This window comes from Dipodomys spectabilis, unplaced genomic scaffold (assembly GCF_019054845.1).
Source record: "Dipodomys spectabilis isolate Male_0828 unplaced genomic scaffold, ASM1905484v1 ptg000004l, whole genome shotgun sequence".
NCBI classification, from domain to species: domain Eukaryota; kingdom Metazoa; phylum Chordata; class Mammalia; order Rodentia; family Heteromyidae; genus Dipodomys; species Dipodomys spectabilis.
The window spans coordinates 7110625-7137460 of NW_024870681.1; the positions used below are offsets into that span (position 1 = coordinate 7110625).

At 46.4% G+C, this 26836-nt stretch overlaps 1 protein-coding gene across 2 annotated transcripts in view; it reads left to right on the forward strand.

Annotated features, from left to right (window-relative positions):
- Positions 1-20856, forward strand: part of Heatr6 (HEAT repeat containing 6) — a 51069-nt gene extending 30213 nt beyond the window's left edge. The window contains exons 18-21 of one of the 2 annotated variants that reach the window (XM_042693482.1): positions 627-723; positions 2121-2325; positions 2577-3144; positions 20844-20856. In XM_042693482.1, coding sequence (XP_042549416.1) covers positions 627-723; positions 2121-2325; positions 2577-3144; positions 20844-20847 — 874 coding nt within the window. In that variant the 3' untranslated portion in view covers positions 20848-20856. Of the gene's footprint in view, positions 1-626; positions 724-2120; positions 2326-2576; positions 3504-20843 lie in introns of those variants that run through there. The other variant, XM_042693491.1, reaches the window with a different exon arrangement.
- The last annotated feature ends 5980 nt before the right edge of the window (positions 20857-26836 follow it).

Here is a 26836-nt window from a genome sequence, read left to right on the forward strand (position 1 = left end):
CAAAAGAGCTCAGGGACAGCCCCTAGGCCCTGACTTCAAGCCCCATAACCAACAAAAATTAAAATAGCATAAATGGGTGTTTAGTATAAAACCTACCTCCTACCCTGCTGCCCCCATTTCTGTCCCCAGTAGTAACTGTGTTCTTCACACCAAGTCACTTAACTCGGAATGAGACATCTGTAAATATTCTCTAGTGATTTATAGAAAGTCCCTCCTGTGCAATCATGCTGTGTGATGAGTCTTTAGCCATTCCCCTGTTCCTCTGCATCTGTTTTAGGACTTAAGCTTCTAGGCCTCTGGAAGCAGTGACCATGTTTGTGCACAAAGTTTCTGTTCTGAGATATTCCCTTTGGATACATTCCTAGATAGGAAACTCCTGAGTCAGGTAGTACATGCCTATAATCCTAGCACTCAGGAGACTGAGGCAGGTCAATCATGAGTTCAAGGCCAGCCTGGGGTATATCACAAGACTCTCACAAAACATACTATGAGTTCTTACTGTGTTCTGAACAGATTTGTTAAGCTGTTTTTACAAAGTTTTCATAGTTATACTTGATGAATATCTTTTTATATGCTTATATTTTAAGTAGAGACTTAACATGTTTTGTGTGCTTTGGGTGGAACAGGGAAACACCAGACCCAAGTTTCCAGGAAGAGTTCTCTGGACTCCTGCTCTTAAAAATGTTGCGATCGGCGATAGATGCTTCCAAGGACAAAGACAAGGTAGACTCCCAACAAAACCTAGTATTGCTTGTTAGACCCTGTGATGCTGGAAGCTTCCACCATGTGCTGTGATGGGCCTCTAGCTGTCTTGTGCTCAAAGCATGCAGAAGATGTGCGCAAAGTGTAATATGGCCCATATTACACCCACACAGTATTTTGATTTATTGTATTTGTTTTAATAGTCATCCACTGTTTTCTTCACCCCCTCAAAAAAAAAAAAAAGCCTCAAACACTTTTTAGATGGAATTAACAATAAGGGGCCCCTGACTTTGAATGTCCTTTATTGCATAGATAGGGAGACCTTACTGTATTGTCTAGCTTCTCTCCAGGTTACTGCAACATGGAAGTCCTTGTGAACGTGTCACTTGGAGATGCTTTATGGTAAAGCACCTAGTACAGGACCTCTCCAAATTAAGAGCTTAATTTACTCCAGTGGTTCTAAAAACCTGGTAATAGTAGTCAACTGGAAAGCAATTCAGCCAGAATCCTGGCCTCAGGGTCTGGAAGTTGATATAAAAACAAACCCCAAACACCTGCCTAGTTGAGTCTCCTATGCTGCAGAAGTTAAGAGCTCTGTGCAGTAGAGCCCACTAGGCTACAGTTAGGAGCCTAGCTCCTCCTTGCCTTGCTGTAGACCAGCCGGGTTGGTAGGCCTCATGTTTCATTTCTAAAATCTCTAAGATGCAGGCTAGCACTAAAAATCTTGGGGAGGGGGTTGGGAAGGTGGCTCAGTGGTAGAATGCTTGTCTCGCATGCATGAGGCCCTGGCTTTAATTCCTCAGCACCACATAAACAGAAAAGGCCGGAAGTGGCACTATGGCTCAAATGATAGAGCACTAGCCTTGAGCTGAAGAGCTAAGGGACAGTGCCCAGGTCCAGAATTCAAGTCCCACAACCGACCAAAAAAAAAATCTCAGGGAGGGACTTTGCTTTTTTTTTTTTGCCAATCCTGGGGGCTTGAACTCAGAGCCTGGGCACTGTCCCTGAGCTTCTTTTTGCTCAAGGCTAGCACTCTACCACCTGAGCCACAGTGCCACTTCTGGCCTTTTCTATTTATGTGGTGCTGAGGAATCAAACCCAGGGCCTCATGCATGCAAGGCAAGCACTCTACCACTGAGCCACATTCCTAATCTATCAGGAAGGGACTTTGTAAGACCTCCACTTTCTGAGGGCTCAGGAGGTTAACAGACATGGCCTTTCAGGCCTCCATACCTTTCCAGGATACATTAACTCTCTCTTGCTTAGAGAAATCTGTCTCTGTCCTGGAGCTTGAACTCTGGGCCTGGGCACTGTACTTGAGGCTAATGCTCTATTTGGCCCAGAGCTCTGCTCCACTAGGCTCTCCTAAAACATCTCTGGCAAAACAAATTTCTAAAGCTACTTATTACATCTTCTAGGTAAAAAGCAATGCAGTCCGTGCCCTTGGAAATTTGCTTCATTTTCTGCAACCCTCACATATAGAAAAACCGAGATTTGCTGAAATCATTGAGGAATCTATCCAGGCCCTGATTTCTACTGTTCTTACTGAGGCTGCCATGAAAGTGCGGTGGAATGCTTGTTATGCGATGGGAAATGTATTTAAAAATCCTGCTCTTCCACTCGGTAAGAACGTCCCCTCTCCTCTGATGAAGCACCTCTTTGGAAAACACGTGCCAGTCTACCCAGTTGTTAAGGACATTGATTACAATGTCCTCGGTCACAGTGTTACAGAGGATCCCTGGGGTCAGCATTCCCTGCTCTGATCACATGGGATTCCGTCTTAACACTGTGGCACACGCCTCCTCCACTTCTCCTCTCATACCCCACTTCTTGCTAAGCCTTCACTACTTATAGTGACTGTGGATTCTTCCTAGGAACAGCCGCATGGACCTCCCAGGCTTACCATGCCCTGACATCAGTGGTGACATCGTGCAAGAACTTCAAAGTGCGCATCAGATCTGCTACAGCCCTTTCTATCCCGAGCAGGAGAGAGCGGTACGGGTCTGTGGAGCAGTACGCTCAGATCTGGAAAGCATTGCTCACTGCCTTGCACAAGAGTGAAGACACCACGGACTTCCTGGAATTCAAGTACTGCGCCAGCCTGCGGACCCAGATCTGCCAGGCACTGATTCACCTCCTGAGCCTGGCTGGCCCCTCAGATCTGCCCTGCATCAAAGAAACTCTTGAGCTGAATGGGGATATGGTCCAACCCTTTATCCTGCAGTTTTTGAAGTCGGGAGACAAGGGAGATGACTCCAGAGCAGCCCACACGACACAGGAAAGAGACCAAATGATCAGAACGGCCCTGAAGCACATAAGCAGTGTGCAAGCACTGGCTGGAGACACAGCCAAAGGGGCCATCGTGGACTTCTTAGACAATATCCTGAGTGTTTACTGTGATTCCTCAGGATCACAAGCGGCACTCTTTGAGTCATCGAATCGGTGACTGTTTGGAAATAGGAGGTCATGTTTGGAAATAGGAGGCCCAAGGCTTGAGTGCATGGTAGGTGGGGTTTAATCTTAGGGCAGGACCAGCCCACCTACCCCATTTAGAAGGAATTAACAGCTGTTTGAGTTCTCTGCAAAAGGCTTGGCCACTGTGGAGAGCAGGTCCACTCCACAGGCAACGGTCAGGCTTGCTGGAACTTCCACCCTGGGCAAGCAGGAGTCGGGGTATGCTGTGGCTGAGCAGATCAGAGGTCTCAGCAAAAAAAAACAAAAACATAGAAAGACTTAGGAATTAGAATGTTGTAGGTGTGTCTCCAAGAATTGGCATTTTCCTAGTAAACGGATGAAAAACATTTCTGCCATGTCTTCTTTTCACTAAGCAGCCTCCATAGAATTCGTGAGCAGAGCAGATGCTGGCCCGGCCTATCACACTCATCCAAACTCCTCATACCACCAGCTTCAAAGACCAGAGCCTGCCTTTCCCTTCCCCCTTCCCTCCTCCCACCCCAAAGTGGGGCTCAGCCTTCAGCACAGTGCTCCAAGCCTGTTGTTACTTTGTAATTTTTGCCCTGGTTACAAAGAGTTTTTTGTTTTTTGTTTTGGTGGTGGTGGTGGTGGTCACAGGGCCTAAATTCTGGGCCTGGACACTGTCCCTCAGCTCTTCAGCTCAAGGCTAGTGCTCTACCACTCGAGCCACAATTCCACTTCCAGCTTTTTCTGCTTATGTGGTGGTGAGGAATCGAATCCAGGGCCTCATGCATGCAGGGCAAGCACTCTACCACTGAGCTACCTTCCCAGCCCCAAAGAGAGGTTTTTAAGTTACATTTTGATAACATGAAAGTAATTTCTTGCCACATAATTATTTACATATAGACTTTTTTGTCTCTTGACTGTCAACAATTTATTGGAATTCATCTCTATCAGAACGTAAGGGATAGGGCTGGGAAGGTGGCTTAGTGGTAGAGTGCTTGCCTTGCATGCATGAGGCCCTGGGTTTGATTCCTCAGCACCACATAAGCAGAAAAAGCCAGAAGTGGCACTGTGGCTCAAGTGGTAGAGCACTAGCCTTGAGCTGAAGAGCTGAGAGACAGCGCCCAGGCCCAGAGTTCAGGCCCCACAACTGACAAAAAAAGAAAAAGAAAAATTCAGGGATATATTGAAGGATTCCACACTTGCATTTGACATGGGCAAATAAGAATCAGGATATACAAGACGGGTGCTGCCAGTTACTGTTCTTTAGCTTGAAGTATTTAAGGTCATGTATGTACATTTTTTCTTCTTTGCCCTTCCCCTTTGTTCCTCTAAACTGCTGTCTAGTCAGTGATTGAAGAACAGAGCCGCCAGGCTCACCAGTCTTCGTTTCCCAGTGATAGAGAACCAGTTTCCAAAGAATTAGAACAAGTAAAAACACTCAGCTAGAACTCTTTGGAAACTTGCTCTTCTTTGGAAATGATTCTGAAGTGGATTCCTCGCCATTCAGGAGGCTGAGTTCTGAGAATCAAGGTTCAAAGCTAACCCAGGGACATGATACTATGAGACTCTTATCTCCAAGTAACTAGAAGAAAGAAGCCAGAGATAGTGGTGTGGCTCAAGTGGTAGAATACCAACCTTAAGTGAAAAGCTAAGGAACAGCACCTAGATCCTGAGTTCAGGCCTCTGCACTAGCTAGCACACACGTGTATACACGGGCACGTACACACACACACACATATGCTGCTGCTCTACCACTTGAGCCACATCTTTCCTTCCTGCCTTTTGGTAGTTAATTGGAAATAAGAATCTCGGGCTGGGAAGGCGGTTCAGTGGTAGAGTGCTTGCCTTGCATGCCTGAGGTCCTTGGTTCAATTCCTCTGCACCACATAAGCAGAAAAAGCTGGAAGTGGTGCCGTGGCTCAAGTGGTAGAATGCTAGCCTTGAGCTGAAGAGTTGAGGGACAGCGTCCAGGCCGAGTTCAGGCCCCACGACCCACAAAAAAAAAAAAAAAAGGTCTCACAGACTTACCTTCCCTGGCCGACTTCAAACTATGATCCTTAGATCTCAGCCTCCTGAAGTAGCTAGGATTACAGGCATGAGTCACCAGCATCCAACTGAATGCCAGTCTTGAGCAAAAGAGTTAACCAAATGCACAAGGTCCTGAGTTCAAGCCCCACTACCAGCACACACACACAAAAAATATTCAGAGTCTGTCTTATAACCACCATAAAGCAGGGGGAAAGAGGAGTTTCTCCCTAAATCAGTGTGTCCTAAAGGAACATTTCCAGCAGCTAGCTCAGAAAAGACCAGGCAAAGAAAGAAGTCAAACTGACAGTCAGCTTACCAGCTTCTCCCCTCTAATGTTTCCTGTCCCAAACTCAAAAACTGACCAAAATGACAGGTGGTACCCGAGGCACACAGCTAGAGCTGGCAGCCTTGTCTCTGGCCCCTGTAGATAAGAGGAGGGGACCTCTGGCTTGTTGACCTCTGCCCAAAGAATAGGCTGCAGCAGCAAGCAAGCACTGCCCTGTCCTTCCTGTCTTTCCTCTTTGACTTGGCCACAGGGAGACTGTCAGAAATTGAATGGCACACTGGGACTCTGGTTCCTCTTCCCCGCCACCACTATCACAGAGAGAAAAAAAAGTGACTACATCTTGCTGTACAGATCACATCTGTCCACCACTGACCACCCATGGCCAGCACTGCACCACACAATATCCTTGAGCATTTTTGCTCAAGGCTAGTGCTCTACCATTTGAGCCACACCTCTACTGCTGGGGGTTGGAGGGGAGGAGAGGGAGGAAGCTGTTGGTTGGGGTTAATTGGGGATAAGTGTCTCATGAACTCCCTTGCCTGAGCTGTCTTCAAACTACAGTTCTCAGATTTCAGCATCCTGAGTAGCTAGGATTACAGGTATGAGCCACTAGTACCAAGCTCACTTTTCCGTTCTTTTTTAAAGTGCAAGAAACAGCCGGTCCTGGGTACCCAGAGTATAGGTAAATTATAGCAGTGTGGTAGAATGGCCAGTAGATGGAGACAGAGGACATAAAATCATTTAGGCACCAAGCTTTTAACATTCCTGTCTCTGGCTGGTATCAGACTGTTTCATTAGCAACAATGGCCCAAACCTGGCTGCAGTTAAAATCACCTGGAGGGACTTTCAACTATTCCTGGATCCCTACTGACACTGAGTTTAGTGGTGAGGGATATGATCTTGCCACTGGAAATATTAAAAGTTGCATGAGGGATTCCAATTTGAGGCTTCTGAACAGTGGTCCCAAGCTGGCGGTGGTGGGGGTGGGGGTGGGAGGGTGGTTTGCAACATTACTTTGGGGACCCAAGATGTTATCTTCATTCTTGTGAGAGTCAGAATGTGTTCTGAAGTGATTATGTAACAAAATTGAGTTCTCGGTCTCTCTGTTTCTCTCTCTCTCTCTCTCTCTCTCGATATATATATATATATATATATATATATATATATATATCCCTATATATATATCCCTATATATATATATCCCTATATATATATATCCCTATATATATAGTCAGGACCACATGTGATGCTAATACATCAGAGAAACTATGCACACCAAATGTTTAGAGAAAAAATTTGTGAGGCGCTGGGGATGCAACCCAGGGCCTGACACATGCAAGTTCTGGACTATTGAATGACACCTCAAAATCCTAAGAGAATTTTTATGCCAGTATTGGGGCCTCTCACTATTGCTTAGTTGCTTGTTTTCTGTGGGCTTGTTTGTTTGTTTTACTGATGGCTTGCACTCTACTACATGAGCCACAGCTCCATTTCCAGCTTTTGCTGGTTAATTGGAGATGGGAATCTCACAGACTTTACTGCCCAGGCTGGCCATGAACCATGATCCTTAGATTATACATGTGAACCACCAGTGCCTCAGTTTATAAGAGAAAATTCTTTATTGAGAGGAACAAACCATTGGCTGTATTTTTCTTCAGGAAATGGAGATACGATTTGCATGGAGCAGTCTTCCCCCACCATCCCCCACTGTGTTTTCTCTCTAGAGGTGTACAGGCTATACCTGCTGCTGAATTTTGGCAAGTCTTCTATTTTACTTAATGATAGGTCCTGATCATTTATGGTTTTTCCATAACAACTGTAACAACTAGATAATAGTCCATCGTACTGGAGTACAGTGGTTCCACAATTCCCTATTGTTGGGTGTTATTCTCCATTTTTTCAGCTGATTTATATATAATTCTTATTTGCTACTGCCGTTCTTTGTTTTATTGTTACAGTCATTTTTTTTTTTTTGTCGGTTGTGGGGCTTGATCTCTGGGCCTGGGCGCTGTCCCTCAGCTCTTCAGCTCAAGGCGAGTACTCTACCGCTTGAGCTACAGCGCCACTTCCGGTTTTCTGGTGGTTTATTGGAGATAGGAGTCTCACGGTCTCTCCTGCCCGGGCTGGCTTTGAACCGCGATCCTCAGATCTCAGCCTCCTGAGTAGCTAGGATTACAGGCGTGAGCCACCAGCGCCCAGCTTGTTACAGTCATTTTATTTTTGAGAAAAATCGCACTGTGTAGCCCAGCCGGGCTTAAGTTCACAACCATTCTGCCTTAATCTTCCAAGTTCTGGGATTACAGGTGTGTACCACCATACCAGCTACCTAACTCACTAGTAAGCATTTTAATCTTTGATGCGTGATGTACGGCTGATGGAACTCTATGACTTTTAAATCACTTAAAGCCAGTTGTGTCTGCACCACTGATCTAAACAATCCCTCCTTCCCACAGCTCCAGGATGCCTCTGTGTTCCTACACTACATTCTTATGTTCCCGAGGTCCATGCATGGCCTTCCTTGGTCCATCTGTCCATCTTTCCCGCTGCTCCTCCTTTCTCATGCAGGATCCAACCTTTTACAATGTGATGACTAGAAGACCACTGAACAAGGCTGGTCTTACTTGGTTCCTGGGCTGCATAGGACTTATCCGCCTTCTGCTGGGAAATGTAAGCCGTCGCTAATTATCACTGCACATTGACTAAGGACTTATAAGGCCTTTTCTATTCCAGAGGGAAACTGTTTTGAAGACTGTAGAACCCACTCTCCTAGCAGGACGGAACTGCCTGTGGTAACTAGTGCAACAGCACAACTGGACTCCCTTCACAGTGCTCCTCTCGTGCAAGTAAAGTGTCTCCAGCATGCGCTGAGCAGCAGAGGGGAGTTGGGTGGTTTGCAGGGTGCCATAAGCAGAGACTTTGAAGCTCCTGCAGGAAGGGAAGGAGAGGAGAGCTCAGTGGGCAGTGGGCAGGTGAGCTACTTGTGACCCAAAGGAACATTTATAGCACTCAGCCCCCTTACCCCCACTCCACCACTTAGTAAGAGCCAGGCACCTGCCACAGGGTTTTTGTGGCAGTTTACTTCTGTTTTGTTTTGTTTTGTTTTTTGCTGGTGGTACTGGGGCTTGCACTCAGGGCTTCTCACTCTCTCTTGGCTTTGTTTTTACTCAAGGCTGGCACTCTACCACTTGAGTCACAGCTCCACATCTGGCTTTTGGGTGATGCATTGGAGATAAGAGTCCCCCACATTTTTTCCGGCCAGACTGACTTTGAACCGTGATCCTCAGATCTCAGGCTCCTGAGTAGCTAAGATTATAGGCGTGAGTCCCACGTGCCTGTCCTGCTCCAGGCTTTGCAGATGCATATAGAAGTGTAATCCTGGCTTTGGCCCTGAGGAGCTCTTTGGTTCAAGGACTGCAACAAGCCCACTGCTGTGAGGCAACCCTGGGAGGGGAGGTTGAGGCAGAGATTAGCATTGGGCCTGAGGAGTGTCCTAAGCAGCCTGCCATGGAGAAGGGTCAGGATCAGCGGTTGGCCTTCCTCGAGGAGGATGAAATGGTGAGAAAAAGCCCCAGGCAGGAAGGCAAGGCCGCCATGCTCAAGGCTCAGCATGGAGAATGGGCGGAGTTCCAGTGTGCTAATCCAGGGAGACTGGGCTGTGTGGGAGGACTTCTAGAAGTATTTATGGAACCACCATCAGATTGCCTTAGGGAAAGCACCCAGGGACAGGCCTGAGCGTGGATGGGAGGAAAGAGGTTATCTTCTCCCTGATGGCTGTACCAAAAAGCTTTAGGAAGCCCTGCCCACCTGCAGGAGGCTGTGGTCACTGAGCTGGAGTTGGGTACCCCAGGACATTGACACACCTTCTCCTAACCTGATGTGCTACTGAGGGCACCCACTGGAAGGGGATCAGGGTTAGAATGCACCTTGGGTGCGCAGTGCAGCACAGACTAAGGAGGAAAGCACTAGTCCGGGGGGCCCAGGCTGAGAAGAAGGGAGACCTTGGCCAGCAGTAATCTGGAAAGGGTACAGCAGAGTTCTCATGGGATCCTACAACTCCTTAAGGGGAATGAGCATGTTATGTGCACCACCCCCCCCCCAAAAAAAATGCACACGATGCCCACAGCAGCTTTCTGCGTAGGGCCCATCGGCTAATCAACAGAACATGGCTGTGTATTCTGCTGATTCTTCAGCTACAGAAATAATGAAACACTAATGTGCTGTACAACATGAGTGAGCCTGAAAGCATTCTTAAGTCAAAGAAGCCAAGTCACAAATCGCCTAGGATTCCATTCAGGTGAAATGTCCAGAACGGGCAATGCTGGCAAGTTGGAAAACAGATGAATGCTTGCTAGGGAACTGGGGGAAATACAGCAAGTGTAAGAAGTCAGAGGTGATGAAAATACTCTAAAATTGTGATGGTGGGTCCATACCTGGGTAAATACACCAAAAGCCACTGAATTGTATCCTTGAAATAGTTGAATTGTACGGCACGTGAATCACACCCTTTCCATAAAGAGGAAATGAGAGTCAAGCAGAATCCTCAGATTAGATTTAATGCCTGAGTATAAAAAAATAAAGTATCATAAATCAGACAAGAGAATAAGAGGGTATTGCTTAATCATTTCACTTATTTATTTAGCAAATAAGATTTTTTTGAGCACCAGACAGTAGGGAAATGCCAGTGAATAAGACAAAAAGAAACAAAAGTAAGATCCAGTAAATGAATTTGCGAGAAAGGGCTTCCATAGAGTCTGGATAGAGGACAGAACATGCTGGATACCACCTGTGGCTTTACATGAGTTGCTCAGGAAAGGCCTACCTGGGAAGATGACCTTTGAGCAGAGACTTGAAGAGGTGAGGGGTGAATTTGGGGTTGTCCAGGGGAGGAGCATTCCAGGCAGATGGCACGTACGGTGCATGGGGTACATTGCAGGAGCAGCAGTTAAGCTGTTCTATGCATTGTGGGATGGTTAGTCTCACCCTTGACCTCTACTTAGAAGATGTCAGAAAGAACTTCTACCCTCGTTGTGACAACAAAAATAACCCTGGAAGCCAGGTGCTGGTGGCTCACACCTGTAATCCCAGCTACTCAGGAGGCTGAGATCTGAGGGTCATAGTTCAAAGCCAGTGTGAGCAGCAAAGTTGATGAGACTCTTATCTCCAATTAACCACCAGAAAACTGACAGTGGTGCTATGGCTCAAAGTAGTAGAGCACGAGCCTTAAACAAAAAAAGCTCAGGGACAGTGTCCAAGCCCTGAGTTCAAGCACCACCACCACCACCACCAAAAAAAAAAAAATCCCTGGCCACTGCCAAATGTTCCCTTTCATCTGAGTGAGGAAACATGCCCAGTTGAGAACCACTGTTCTAGGTATAGGGGATGTGGGCTCAGAGCTCAGTGCTAACCAAGCTGGATTTGCAGTATCTGTGGGCCCTGCAGGATAAGATGTCTCTTGAGGGTGGACACAGGGAGCTCCACCATCTTCACACTCAGAGACCTTTGGGATGAGTGTGACGGAAAAAAAAAGAAGCAACACCCAAAGGGTCTATTACATTTCACTTAATTCTCAGAGTACATATGATGCTACAGGTATGAGGGACACACACACACACACACACACACACACAAGCTGGAAGTAAAGGTATGTCTCAAGTGGTAGAGCACTCTACTGCAGGGTTGTAGTTAAAGCTAATTCTTCACTTGGCACTTGATCGGGATTTGAGAAGAAATCACTAATTCCTTCTTGAAATCCATAAACTGGAACCTCAAACATCTCCCGAATGCAGCCAGTCGATCACGCTGGGTCCCCCTCAATCCCATTGTCCTGACTGGTCCCTGATTAACCTGCCCCACTCAGTGATAATTGAATGAGTGCACTGAATAAGTAGGTCTCTTTTGTTGTTGGTGGTGGTCATGGGGCTTGAACTCTGGGCCTGGGCGCTGTCCCTCAGCTCTTCACCTCAAGGCTAGTGCCCTACCACTTGAGCCACAGTGCCACTTCCAGCCTTTTCTGTTTATGTGGTGCTGAGGAATTGAACCCAGGGCCTCATGCATGCAAGGTAAGCACTCTACCACTGAGCCACCTTCCCCAGCCCAATAAGTAGGTTTCTATTTAGGGTCCAAGTAATGCTGTATTTCTTCCTGTAAACTTTTATGTGTATGCATGTACCTGTGCCTGTACTTGTACTATTGCTTGAACTGAGAGACTGGGTGCTGGCCTTTAGCTCTTTTGCTCAAGGTTGACCTTCTGCCACTTGAGCTACAGTATCTTCACTTCTGGCTTTTTGCTAGTTCATCGGAGATGAGTCTCACACTCCTGCGTGGGCTGGCTTTGATCCTTAGATATCAGCCTCTTGAATAGATGTGGTTGTATGCAAACGCCACTCACATCTGGCTTGTCCAACTTTTAGTAGGTGAATTTTGAAACCAGGTGGTTCCTGTTCAGGCTGCCATGGTCTTGTTCCCAGCGTTCGGAAGCTGTCTCCATGACATTTGCTTGGGCTGCCTGCACCAGTCGACAGGCTTGGTTCCCTCTTGACTTAGCTTGTCTGAGCCAATGCTCCCCCAGGCAACCTGAGGCCATTCCTTCCTCTGGCGGAAGGAGCTTTTGGAACATATCTAGGGGCAGTCCAGAGCTCAGGAGCTAGGCCTCAACTTACAAAGCCTTTTTATAGTGCGGTTGCATGAGTAAGCAGTTGGCCTCCTGGGCTGAGAAAGGGTTTGTTTGTTCTCCAAGCCACCTTGTGTCCTCAGAGCACACAGTGACTCTGGAAAACATAGCTCTGCCCTCCTGAGAGGGCTTTGAAATCGCCAGGGTGGTGTGGATGCTCTTGTCGAAAGGGACAATTGTAAGGAAAGCCGAGCTCCATCATGCCACTCTGTTCACCCTTCTGTTTCGAAGCCAGCTGATCCCTATCTTGTTGCTTTCCTTCCTGCTCATAGCAGGGGCCCATGCAGACGGCACGTGTCTCTTGCTTTCCACTGATGTCAGCAGTGGTAATGATTAAGGGGAAACACTCCATTCACAGCTCAGACCATCATTGTGGCGCGCGCCTTCCAACTTTCTCCAGAACTTGCTGCTGGAGAGCATGGGGATGAAACATAAATTATGCCTTCCAGCAGGGGCTCAACATGTCTGCCAGACTCCTCAGGAGGTAGGGGTGGAAAGGCTGTCCTTAGAGCAGCCCAGAATAGGTATCTTGCTATCCTTACCAGTGGCACCAAAAGGAAAACTGAAGTTTTAAGAGAAGCAGAAGGCAGGCACCAGTGGCTCACACCTGTAATCCTAGCTACTCAAGAGGCTGAGAAAGTCTGTGGCACTCTTATCTCTAATTAAGCACTGAAGAAAGCCAGAAGTGAGAGGTGGCCTAAATGGTAGAGTGCTGCTAGCCTTGAGCACAAAAATTCAGGGATGGTGCCTAGACCCTGAGTTCAAGCCCCAGGACCTGCATGAAATAATAATAATAATAATAATGTGGGGAAAAGTATATGCCTAAATGAACATTTACCAAGCTGTGCACTTCAGCTGTGTAAATCATAACCTGGTAATATTTTTTGAGACAGGGTCTCATTATATAGTCTAAGCTGGCCTCACATATGCAATCCTTCTGCTTCAGCCTCCCAAGTACAGAGATTACAAGCATTCATCACAGTGCCCAGCAAAGAAAAAGAAAACTAATAACACAGAATTTAGGTCATAGTCTAACTAGAATCAGTGTTCAGGGGTGGGGCCAGGCAAGAATGCAATCACCCATTCTAAGATCTCTGTCTGGGTCACCTTTGACAAGAGAACACAAAAACAGTGAAGAATAAATGCCAATGTTGTTTCAAAACAAGAACAATAGGAAATAAGGCGTCCTCGCCCTGTTTTTGCCATTACATTCTTGATCCCTACAAGAGATTTAAAAAAAGAAAAGCCCAGGAAATTCCAAGCCTGAATAGCTCCCTAGATAAGACAGAAATTTAAGAAAACCAAACTTCTGAAAGTAAGCATTTTGATCTTCATGCAAACACAGAGTTAATCTTGGGACAGCTAAGCACAATTACACAGATGAATTCATTGTGCAGAATGGTCATTGAGCATAGAGAATGCTCAGGCAGTTCAGAGTCCAGCCTCAGAAGGGGTCACAGCCGAATCTGCTGAGTTGAGCACATATGGAAACCTTCGTGTGCAATCAGCCTTGACCACACTTTTTTATTTAGCTCAGAGTCATTCACTGGTATGGCTTCAGAAAATGCAAATGGAATGTCCACAGGGATGTTTGAAGACCTGCAGGTTTTCAATATATGCTTAAGCTAAAAGTTATTATTTTTGTTGGTCATGGGGCTTGAACTCAGGGCCTTGGCAGTGTCCCTGAGCTCTTTTGTTCAAGGCTAATGCTCTACTACTTTGAGACACAGCTCCACTTCCCGTTTTCTGGTGGTTAATTGGAGATGAGTCTCACTGAGTTTGCTGCTTTGGCTAGCTTCAAACCATAATCCTCAATCTCAGCCTCCTGACTAGTTAAGATTACAGGCGTGAACCATCAATGCCCAGCAAGCTAAAAATTAAAAAAAACAAATCTTCAAGGGGCTGGGAAGGTGGCTCAGTGGTAAAGTGCTTGTCTTGCATGCATGGGGCCCTGGGTTCAATTCCTCAGCAGAAAAGACCAGAAGTGGCTATGTGGCTCAAGAGGTAGGGCGCTAGCCTTGAGCAGAAGAGCTGAGGGACAGTGCCCAGGCCCAGAATTCAGGCTTCAAGACCCCCCCCCACACACACACACAAAGCTTTGGAGCTGGGCACTAGTGGCTCACATCTGTAATCTTAGCTACTCAGGAGGCTGAGATCTGAAGATTGCAGTTCAAAGCCAGCCTGGGCAGTAAAGTCCATGAGACTCTTACCTCCAATTAACCAACAGAAAACCGGAAGTGACACTGTGGATCAAGTGGTAGAGCACTAGCCTTAAGCTGAAGAGCTCAGGGACAGCGCCCAGGCCCAGAGTTCCAGCCCACGACTGACCCTCCCTCCCCCCCAAAAAAACCCTTCAGGCCTCTGTTTATGTGGGTTAAAGTTGTTCTATGAATTATAGGATGCATTCTATAATCGTTTACCCTTCCAATTGGCTTTTCTTGTGCTGATTTCAACATGGTTCTGCTCATGGTCCACCTATGGAAAATCAGTTTTGGACTAAAATTCAAACAGAGCTGGGTGTGATTCCTAATGCCCCTCTCCCCAGTTCACTGCTGTGGGGAAAAGGCCTGCTCTTTTCCAATGTTCATAAGTGTTTGAGCCAACCATGCATTTATCTTCCAAAGGCAGAGCTTACACCCTCACTCCTATTTAAATGTGTCCATGGGCCCTCTGGGGAAGAAGGCAAATCAAAGTCAAGCATGGAGAAGCGAGCAGGGCACAAGGAAAGGGTTCAGAACCAGAAGAGCCAGGTCTTGCTGCTTTCCAGCTGGACAACTTTGGACAGAAGTTGGATCCTCCATTGCTCATCTGAAAAATGGGAGAGAATACTTCCCCTGAACACACCAAGGACAGGATTGGTGCAGATATCTCAGATCAACAGGGTGTCTGCTGAGAGTGGCTATCACATGTTGAGCACCCGCTGGATAGTCCTCACCACTGAATATGCTTCTCCAGCTGTCAGGCAGGATTGCCATGGAGCCTCAAAGTGGGCTACAGTCATGTAGGCCTAAAGTCACAGCCAAGTGAGAGGCATCATGTAGGAGGTTCCAAATCTGAGGCCAGGCCAGGCAAAAATATGGGAGACACTATCTGAAAAATAACCTAAAGTAAATAGGGTTGTGGGCATGGCCCAATGGTAAAGAGCTTGTCTAGCAAGCACAAGGCCTTGCGTCCAAACCCCAGTACCATTTTTAAAAAGAGAGGAAAAAAAGAGAATAGAAAAGAAAGATCACCAAGGGAGGATGTTGCTTTGACATCCAGCCCTCTAACACCCCGAAACAAATTCTTCCAGTCACTCAAAGGTGAGAGATGTTGCCTGCAACCTTCTTGTGTCTTCCTCTGCAGCCAGGAGATCAGCTTCCATCTTCCTCTCACCACTTCCAGTGCTGGGCTCTGTATGGTACACTACCACCCACTGAGGGGAACACTGTTAGCATGGTGACTGACCCCTCTGGGCCCTTCTCTGTGGGGAAACTACAAACACCAGATTCAGGCTCAGAAGAAAGCACCTGTCGGGTACCGGCTTAGCTCTGTCACTCACTGTAAGACCTAAGCCATTCTGCTTTGTCCCTTTGAGCCTCAGTTTCCCCACTGGTACATATGGCAGGATCAGAGGAGGTGCCTCTCCAAAGCCATTCCTGCTCCAAGTCTCTGACTTGTGAGTGTGTGATTAGCATTATCCTCCCCAGACAATTCTTTTCCTAACTCCCAAATGTACCAATGCTTCCTCTACCCTTTCCAGGTGCCACATACAGGCTTTAAAAAAAAAATAACAATCTGGTTTTCCTAAGTTTTTTGAGACCTACTGACATTCAGAGACCAAATTTACTCCAGTGTCAGTGGTTACAAGCAAGTCAGATCAAAAAACCATTCCGGTTCCTCATTTGAATCCAATTTCTGCTTTGAACCTCGTGCCAAGTCTGGGGCTTATCAGCCAGCCTGTGTGTGAATTACCATATGAAAGGGCTCTCCTGGATCATATTTAAAAGAAGCATCCTTTCCATTTAGATAAGAAAAACACCCAGTTCTTCCAAAAATACATGTAAATCCCTCTATAAATGTCCTACAGATTTATGCCCATAGAAGATGTAATTCTGTTCTTAAAGGATAAAGGGATCCTTCAGCTGTGAGGGGCAGCCAGAATGTTCTGTTCGAGGAGAGATGGCAGAAGGTTGCTCAGGTTGTATACTGCCCAAGGATTCTTGGCAGAGAAGAGCAGGTTAAAAAGTGTGAGTAAGAGCTTTAAAAATCAAGCTTAGCCAGGTGCCAGTGGCTCATGCCTATAATATTAGCTACTCAGGAGGCTGAGATCAGAGGATCACAGTTCAAAGCCAGCCTGGGCAGGAAAGTCTGTGAGACTCTTACTTCTAATAAACCACAGAAAACCGGAAGTGGTGCTGTGGCTCAAGTGGTAGAGCACTTGCCTTGAGCTGAAGAGCTGAGGGACAGTGCCCAGGCCCAGAGTTCAAGCCCCAAAACTGACTGAAAAAAAAAAGAAAAAAAAATCAAGCTTAGCCAGCCACTGTGGCTTACACTTGTAATCCTAGCTACTCAGGAGGCTGATATTTGAGGATCACGGCAAGAAAATCTCTGAGACTCTTCTACAATAAACTACCTAAAAAGCCAGAAGTAGAGCTGTGGCTAAAGTGGTAGAGTGCTAGCCTTGAGTCTTTAGCCAAAATTACATGCTCAGGGATGGCACACAGGCCCTGAGTTCAACCATGGGACAGGAACAAACAAAAACCAAAACAAGAAATCAACCTTGTACTCTGCTGGCCACATTATATGCCAAGGTTCTGTTGTTGTGGTAAGCCTCTTTGGAATTCTCGAGGCCCACTGTATAGGTTAGCAGGCTGCCCTAACATGGAGTAAAGGGCCTTCTCTTATCAATACACCATTTCCCAAAGGTTTATGCTAAGAGCAGCCAAGAAAGCTGCGAGGTGGCATGCGCGTAGGGAGATGCTCATCTGGGAAGCCATGTTGCTGGTCAAGAGCCTCAGGTCCCCAGTGCCCACTGTCCAAAGTAGTATGGCCAGCAGAGTCACTTTATTCAATATGAATGTATAAAGGTTTATCCTGAGCATAAAGATGAAGCCCCAGAAGGGAACCACACATCACTATCATTTTTTTTTTTATGTCGGTTGTAGGGCTTGAACTCAGGGTCTTGTCTCTGTACCTCAGCTCTTCAGCTCAAAGCTAGCCCTCTACTACTTGAGCCACAGCACCACTTCCGGTTTTCTGGTGATTAATTGGAGATAAGAGTCTCTCAGGGACTTTGCTGCCTGGGCTGGCCTTGAACTGCGATCCTCAGATCTCAGCCTCCTGAGTAACTAGGATTACAGGTGTGAGCCACCAGTGCCTGTCAATAAATACCATCTTTTGAGAGGAGCCCAGAAGGAAGGAGTTGGGGTGGAGAGACAGATCCATGAATGCACAATGGGAAGGCCGATCCTCCAAAGTCCTGCCTCTCTGGAGAGACCACAGCTGGCTGACTCAGGCTGTAAGAACCTCCTCTCAGCTTAGGCTCCCATTTCTTTTTCCTCCTTCCACATCTTTTTTTTTTGGGGGGGGGGGTCAGTTGTAGGGCTTGAACTTAGGGCCTGGGCACTGTCCCTGAGCTCTTTTGCTGAAGGCTAGCACTCTTACCAACTTGAGCCACAGAGCCACTTCTGGTCTTTCTAGTGGTTAATTGGAGATAAGAGTCTCATGGACTTTCTTGCCCTGGCTGGTTTTGAACCATGATCCTCAGTTCTCAGCCTCCTGACTAGCTAGGATTGCAGGTGTGAGCCACCAGAGTCTAGCTGTTCTACATCTTTTGATTCCCTCCCTTCTCCTCCTCCTCCCTCCTCGTTTCCAGTCTGACTGGCAGGTCTTGGCTGGGTTAACACACAGGTGCACCTCCTAACCAGACTTTCCTTATGGGCTTGGTGGTGGCCTGGACAGGTGTTCTATGACAAACAGATGTACAGGAGGAGGGGGAGGGGCCCCAGCCCCAGCGGAAGCAACACGGATGCGCCATTCCCAGCCTTGGCAACAAGATACACTCAGGTATCTTCTGAGCCATGCCTTGTGCCACAGTTCAGTGCCACCCTGCCAAGGCCTGAACTATCTTGTCTGCTGTCCAGTTATAAATTAATCTCTGTCATCAGTGATTAACTTAGGCAAGCCTCAGGAGTTGCTGAACCAAAACAGCCCCCCTTGGAGGTGAAAGAGTCTCCAGTGTGGTGTGCGGCGTGGATCTGTCTGTGACCCTCATTATTTGCTGTGTCAGCAGGAGTAGGGGGACAGCCATGACTGGGGTCCCCGCTCTGGCCACCTCTGTCCTGGCAACCTCCTGGGGTCTCTCGAGGTGGGGTTCCACACCACAAAGACCAGGGAGATGAGGAGGGAGGAAGAGGAGGAAGAGAAAGGAGGGAATCAAAAGATGTAGAAGAGCAAGATGCTGGTGGCTCATGCCTGTAATCCTAACCAGTCAGGAAGGTGAGAGCTGAGGATCATGGTTCAAAGCCAGCCAGGGCAAGAAAGTCCACCAGACTGTTATCTCCAATAAACCACCAGAGGCCTTGCTGGTGACCAGTCTCAGTGTAGGGCTAATCCAAAAATCCATATGGAATGACAGAAGATGTCAAACAGCCAAAGCAATGGCGGGAGGAGAGGGGGAAGGACAATAAGTGTAGTATCACGATTCCAGGTCTCAAGCTCTACTTCAGAGCTGTCATAACAAAATCAGCTTAGTATTGGCACAAAAAATGATCTGGAGGTCAACAGAAGACCAAGAATTAAAACCATATGTTTCAGTTATCTGCTGTTTGGTAAGAGAGACAAAGGTAATCATTGGGGATGGGAAAACTGGGCATACATATGCAGAAAACTAAAAGTGGATTCCTGTTTGTTACTATGCACTAATATTAACTCAAAGTGGATCGAAGACCTCTATGTCAGACCTGAAACTTTAAAATTTCTGCAAGAGGGAGTAAGAGAAACACTAGAACTTAGAGGCATAGGCAGAACCTTTTTGAAGTGAGTCCAAGGGGTACAACAGGAGCGAGAGTTGACAGACGGGACTGCACCCAATGAAGGGCTAACAGGGAAAGGAACAAACACATTTCTAGGCACGTTTCTATGCCAGATAAGGGCTCCTTTCTTTACCATCAGAAAATTAGGAAACATACAGATCTGTTTGGAAACAAACAAACAACTAAGGAATCTCTGAACTCTAACCATTTGAGACTTGAATTAATGGCCTGGGCATTGTCCCTGAGCTTTTTCATTCAAGGCTGGTGTTCTACCACTTGAGCCATATCTCCACTTCTCGCTTTTTGGTGGTTAATTAGAGATGAATGTCTCAGGGAATTGTCTTCCCAGGCTGACTTTAAACTGAGATCCTCAGATCTCAGCTTCCTGAGTAGCTAGGATTACAGGTATGAGCCACCAGCAGCTACTTCTACCATTTACAGACCTGAAATGTAAGATTTCTTGGCTTTGTGTGTACTTGTGTATTGAGCTTGTCTGTGTTCTATGCATGTGCGTGCTGGAATAAAACCCAGGACCTTAGGCATGCGACCTATATTCCACACCCAGATCCACTCTGATTCTTCCAAATAATCCCGACATACTTGCTCTCATGTCTCATCAGAAAGCACCTCACATCACTTTAAAAACGTTGCCTTCTTTCTCTCATTGCTTTATCTGTCTCTTCACACTAACCAAGATAAAGGTATCAGACAAACATCAACTGATGGTTGTTCCACAGAGAATGTGGCCAGCACTCCTCAAACCTGCCAAGATTTCCAGAAACAAGGGAAGCCAGTGAAACTGCCACAAACCAGAGGAAGCCAAGGAGACACAGTGACTCTATGCAGCATGCTCCTGGTGGCATTCTGGAGCAGGAAAAGTCCACTGGGGAAAACCAGGCCACTCAGAGTGTGGAGTTAGCTAATGAGAATGTGACAATGCAGGTCTCTTAGTTGGAACACATGTTCTGTAGTGGTGTAACATGTTCATAGGGGAAGCTGAGTAAGGGAGATAGGAATTCTGTACCCACTTTGTGACTTTTCAAATCTAAAGTTGTTTGAAAACAAAGCATTTATTAACAACCATCTGTATGATGCTTTTTAATTTCTCTTAATCAGGAATCCTTGTCGCATGCTTCATTACAACGTCCATAACATGGTATGAGGAATGATAAATACTTGAGAGAAGAAAGAAAGAAGCAAAGAGGGAAGAAGGGATGGAGGAATGGAGAAGAAAGGGAGGGAAGGTAAGGAGGAGGGAGGAAGATGTTTTGGTACAAAGTACAAAAGTAACATAATGGTAATCATCCTACAACTGATGAATAGGTAAACTGTGGTATGTCCATCCAATGGAATATTGACCACAAAGAAAAATTAAGTATTGACCTACGCTACAATGTAGAAGAATGAAGGAACATTATGTGAAGTCAAAGACAAAAGACCAAATGTTGCATGATTCCGTTTCCATGAGCTGTCCAAAGGCAAATCCATTGAAGGCAAAGGAGACTAGTGACTACCAGAAGAGTAACAGATGAAGAGTAAGAATTCCTGGGTATGGGGTTTCCTTAATGAAAATATCCTGGAATTAAGTAACTAGTGCTAGTTATGCAGCCTTACCAATATGCTATCACCAATACTTTAAAGGGGTGAGTTTTGTTGTTGTTGTTTGTTTGTTTGTTGTGGGGCTTGAACTCTAGGCCTGGGCACTGCCCTTCAGCTCAAGGTGAATGCTCTACAACTTGAGCCACAGAGCCACTTCCGGTTTTCTGGTGATTAATTGCAGATAAGCATCACAGGGACTTTGCTGCCAGGGCTGGCTTTGAACCGTGATCCTCAGATCTCAGCCTCCTTAGTAGCTAGGGTTACAGGCATGAGCCACTGGCACCTGGCAAAGGTGAAGAATTTAGAAGTTAATATAACAGATCTCTAGCTTCAAGGAGCTCATGGTGGACTCTCCAGGTGACTGTTAGCTGCTTCCTGTCCCCTGTAAGCTGCAAGGGGCAGGAGTCATGATTATGTTGTTCACCCTAGCATTCCAGCATCCAGATGGGTATCTGGTTTCCCCTTCATTGAATAAAGGCATTGTTTAGACCTGAGACAGGACAGATGTGTGTACAGGGACTGTGGGGTCACTGAGGAGACAGTAACTTTCCAAGTGTTCAGAAAACCCCACCACAGGTGGTGATGTGGACAAGATCTACAGCATCATGGCATCATGAAGGTCTTCAAAGCTCTCTCGAAACAAGGGACTGGTCTATGTGATGCCACATTCCCAGTGATGTCTCCTAGACCCGAGGCCCATCCCATAAGAGAACTTCCTCTTGGGTAACTCCACACTCACCAAAGGGAGTTGGATCTGGTCCAGACCTACTCTCCTCTGGCCTTGGAGGTCCTGGCTCAGAGAAGGTGATGGGCATGTGTGCACCTATGGCACACCTCACCCCCTGCCATGCCCTGCTTTGGTGGGCACAGTGGGCCGAGAGGGAGAGTAGAGACGTGGGAAAGGTAGGGGGAACCCAGAAAGAGTCATTCATAGACTAGGCAGAGGCAGGTCACCTCAAACTCCAGAACTGGGCTTTAATGATCAACTAGAGGGGAAATCAACTTACAAAATTATGTACAACATAATGTCAGTTTGGTGAAGCAGACACTGCAGAGAGAAGAGTTCTAGAAATAAACACTACAAAATATTAATCGTGGCTCTCTATGGGGTTAAGTGGCTCTCACTTCCATTTTTATATTATTTCATAAGTTCTGCATTTTCCATTTGGGGGGGGGGGCGGTATGGGTGTGTGAGCGTGCATGCATGTGCATGTATGCCAGTCCTGGGGCTTGAACTCAGGGCCTGGGTACTGTCCCTGCTTTTTTTTGCTCAAGGCTACTACTCTACTACTTGAACCACAGCTCCACTTCAGGCTTTTTTGGTGGTTAATTGAGGTAAGAGTCTCACGGACTTTTTTGCCTGGGCTGGCTTTGAACCATGATCCTAAGATCTCATCCTGCTGAGTATCTAGGATTACAGACATAAGCCACTGGTGCCTGGTTTCCATTTTCCACTTTTATAGGCCGAACTTTATCTTTTACAATAAGTGATTATAATTCACCAAGAGCCTGCCTTCATAGCCAAGGCCCTTTTAAGGCTCATTCATACATGGCCAAGTACTTGGTAGGACTTCATGCCTCATTTCCTCTCCTATGACCAGACTGGCCCAGTGTCCAGTGTCCCAGATCTGGATTTTCTCCTCCAGAATGGTAAGACTCTATCTCTATGCCTGCATGATGTGCGTATGGAGACAGGTAACTTTTATTGAGCACTTACTATGTGTTAGCCGCAGGCTAAATGCTATGCACACATTATCACTCCTAATCAGCCTGAGGAGCCTCGAATGTTGCTTACATTCTACCTATTTAACAAATGGGAAAACTGAGACTCAGGAAAATGAAGCAACTTGTTCAAAGATCATACCTCTTCGCAATCTGTGCCACTTCAACCAGCGTGAGTAATCAAGCCTGGCTTTATTTTAGAGTTTTCTTGGAAACTGAAAAAAGAAAGAGAAAGGAAAGAGAGGAAGAAAAAGGGAAAGAAAGGAAAGTAGAGGAGAAGAGAGAAGGGAAGAGGAGAAAAGAAGGAGGGGAGAGGGGAGAGGAAGGGAAAAGAGGGGGAAGGAAGAGGAGGAGAAGAGAGGGAGAGGGAAAGAGAGAAAAGAAGAGAAATTAAGTCTCGGCACCACTGCATATCAATGAAATCATAATTCTGAAGGTACTGCCCAGACACTGGTGCATTTAGCACCCAAGTTAATTCCAATGAGTAGCTAGAGACAATGGAATGATAATTTCTTTGGCACGGATCCCTGCCTGACCTGGCAAGAGAGCAAACAGGAAATACTTGCTGCTTTCTGTTTCCCCCAAGCCCAGCTTGTGTTTCATTAAAGTGCCTGACACCGTATTTGGTAGATATTACAGGATGCCCCGGGCTTTACTGTAAAGGAATCACTAGGAACAGTAGGAACCACAAGAGATGGGGATCAAGGTTGTGTTACTACTACACACCACACATTCATGTGTCAATAAAAACATAGACGGCCTCAGCCACAGGTGTTTGCTATTCAGATACTTGGTGATCTACAAGAGATTTCAAATATTCACTAGACAATCCAAGATTGGTGTGTGTGTGTGTGTGTGTGTGTGTGTGTGTGTGTGTGTGTGTGTGTGTGTGTGTACTGGGATTTAAACTCAGCTCCTGGGCACTGTTTCTTAGCCTTTTTCCACTCCAGTCTAGCACTCTACCACTTGAGCCACACCTCCACTTCTGGCTTTTTGCTAGAAGAGTCTTATAGACTTTCCTGTGCAGGCTGGCTTCACACCTGATCTCATCCTTCTGAACAACTAGGATTACAGGTGTGAGGCACTGGCATCCAGCTTTTTTTTTTTTCTTTTTAAAAGTGAAGCATAATATTTCTTTTCTGCTTTCTGCTTTGTCCTGCTGCTAATTCAGGTTTTTTCCTTAGGTCTCCCGTGCGCCTCCTTTTTCCACACATGCCACCACTAGATGGCGCACGGGACAATACCACGGCCTTGCAGTGAGAGGCATTTGTCACTTGATAGTGACTAGAAGAGTCCTCAGAAGAGTCACCAAATTCAGCAAATTAAATTAGAATTTCAGATAAAATGCTGTATGAGGAAAACTTCTACAAAGAAGTTGCTCATCTATCTGAAATTCTAATTTAATTGGGTGTCCCATCTTTTATCTGACAAGCCCCCATTAAGGAGGCTTTAGAACTGGAGGTGTGGCTCAAGTGGTAGCCCACCAGCCTTGAGTGAAAAAGCCAAGCCAGAATTGAAAGGCTCTGAGTTCAAGCCCCAGCACTAGCACATGCACACAAACAAACAAAAACAGAAAAAGGTGGGGGGACTTTAGGGTAGAAAAACTGTCAGCCTTTGCAAATGCCACATTTGAAAAAGACTCCGAATGACATGAAATAAGCCAGCAATTGTTACAAACACATCCATTATACAACATTGTCTTCAGGATCCAAAAACCTTTAAGCTCTCTGCCCCCTGGTTCATCCCAAGGCATTATTTATTGTCAAGATCACATCTCTTATGTAATCAAGGCAAATTCTCAAATGTTCCAGCAAACTCTCTTGCTTTTTTTGGCAATGGCTTACTGTGACCTTACCTTATGTGCCCTACACTAGCCTTAAAACTCAATGCTCAATGTGACTGAGAACAGCATAGGTAAAAAGGCATGTATAAGAAAAGATTCACGTGTTGGTCAGAATTTAAATGGTATCCATATAAAGCATAGCGTCTTGCCCAGAGTCAACATCCCTTGGCCAGACTCAAGTTCAATACTTTCTGAAGAAAACAAGCAAAAGCAAAAACTTTGCCTTGTGTTCCAGGTTCTCTCTTTTTGATATGCCTTGGCTAATCTCCTGAACTTGATCATTGGCTCTCTAGAAAGGGACTTCCTTTCTGGCTTGTTGAGTAGGAAACAGATATGGTTTTTCACAGCACTGCATCCTGAACCGGTGTCATACTCCATGTGCTGTCCAGAGATTGGCTATCCCATTTTTGCAGCTCAAGGATCCAATTGTCTGTGGGACAGTTGTGTCCCTGGAGGATAATATGGGGAGAAGTCAGAGGAAAGGAAGGAACTAGGGGGGAAAAGGTCAGTTTCTGAAACATTCCCCTAGGTCATTTACCAGTCAGATGCCACTGATACCCAGTAACTATGATGAGGACAGAGGCCCAAGGGTCAGGATTTAGTCTCAAGCATGCTGTAAGGATCTTCTTTCTTTCTCTTTGCAGGGCACAAATGGCAGAACACCCTGGTGCTTCCATCCATTCATTTCTGCCCCAAGTCTTTTGAACACATTGAAAAGCTTTAGTTCATGGTGTGTATGTGCATGTGCATGCGCGCCCTGGGGCTTGAGCTCATGGCCTGGGTGCTGTCCCTGAGCTTTCAGACTCAAGGCTAGTGCTCTACCACTTGAGCCATTTTTTTTTTTTAGCTTTTCTGGGTAGTTAATTGGAGATAAGAGTCTCACAGAGTGCTCTGGTTGGCTTTGAACCTCGATCTTCAGGTCTCAGCCTCCTGAGTAGTTAGGATTACAGGTGTAAGTAAGCCACCAGTGCTTGATTAGGAGTTGCCATTTTTTGGGGGGGGGGGGGTCCGGTTGTGGGGCCTGAACTCTGGGCCTGGGCACTGTCCCTCAGCTCTTCAGCTCAAGGCTAGCGCTCTACCACTTGAGCCACAGCGCCACTTCTGGCTTTTTTCTTTTTGCTTAGGTGGTGCTGAGGAATAGAACCCAGGGCCTCAGGCATACGAGGCAAGCGCTCTACCACTGAGCCACCCTCCCAGCCCATGGAGTTGCTATTTTTAAAGCAGTACATGAATACATATAATGCATCTTAATGTCACCCCTTCCAACATTCTCATACATCCCTCCCAACCCAGACCTTCCCTCACTTTTCTTAATTTTGTAGGATATATATTGAATTCTTGATTGCATTCTCCCCCCCCCCAACCTTCTCCTCTCTGCCCCTCTCCCCATGACCCTACCCCCTCACTTTCTTGGTGTTCATTTTGTTCAAGGCTTTTTTGCTCCCTGAATCCCATTCAAAGTAGAGCAGTGTCATGGCATGCTGCCTCAATCCCAGAACAAAATGAGAGTGAGCCTTTGTTTAGCAACAGGAGAGGGGGCATGTGCAGGCCAAAGAGCTCGGGGCTGGGAAGGTGGCTCAGTGGTAGAGCGCTTGCCTTGCATGCCTGAGGCCCTGGGTTCAATTCCTCAGCACCACATAAGCAGAAAAAGCTGGAAGTGGCGCTGTGGCTCAAGTGGTAGAGCACTAGCCTTGAGCTGAAGAGCTGAGGGACAGCGCCCAGCCCAGAGTTCAGGCCCCACGACCAAACTAAAAACATAAAAAAAAAATAAAAGAGCTCTTGGTAGATTCCTGACAATCTGTGTATGTTCTTGGGCTGAGAGATCACAAGTTTTCTACCTGCAGAATAGGGACATGACTCCTTCCCTTCCTCCTAACGATTTTTTGAGGTTTAAACCCAAAGCCTTTATATGTGCTAGGCATATATAGATATATATAGATATATATATTAATATGCTTAGGAAATAAATGGGTGACAGCCTCATAAAGATGGCCAGACACTAGCATGGTTTGGCCCTTTTTGCTCTGTGAGACATTCCAAATTCCTTTAGTCGATACATGGCTAAACACAAAAAGGAAAGGAAAAAAGAGCTGCATGTTTCAGACGTGTAACGGTCCCCATGAAACGCCCCAACTGGGGAAGGGAGGGGAAGGCATGAAGACGGATGGGGCCAGTCACTGTCCCCTCCCCCACAGGCTCCCGGCCCCTGAGCTGCCAATCTGCACAGATTCACTCCACACACATTGTTGAGCACCTTTCGTGCGTCAGGTGCTGAAGACATAAAGGCCAGCTCACTTTGCAAGGGAGAAAACAGACCCCGAGCTCCCAAGGAAACAAAGCAAAAGATGCAGCCAAGATTTTTTTTTTCAGCTCAAGTGTCTGTCTGCAGAGAAGCTGGAGTGTTCAGCCACTGCAGAAACTTCAACACTTACAAGTCAGTCCTTCATCTCAAGCAGATAAAGAAATCAATAGACAGACAGGGCTGTATCAGCACCAGGTAAGCTGTCGAGGTACAACCTGGGCAGTAGAGCTGAGCCTCCAGTAGTCAG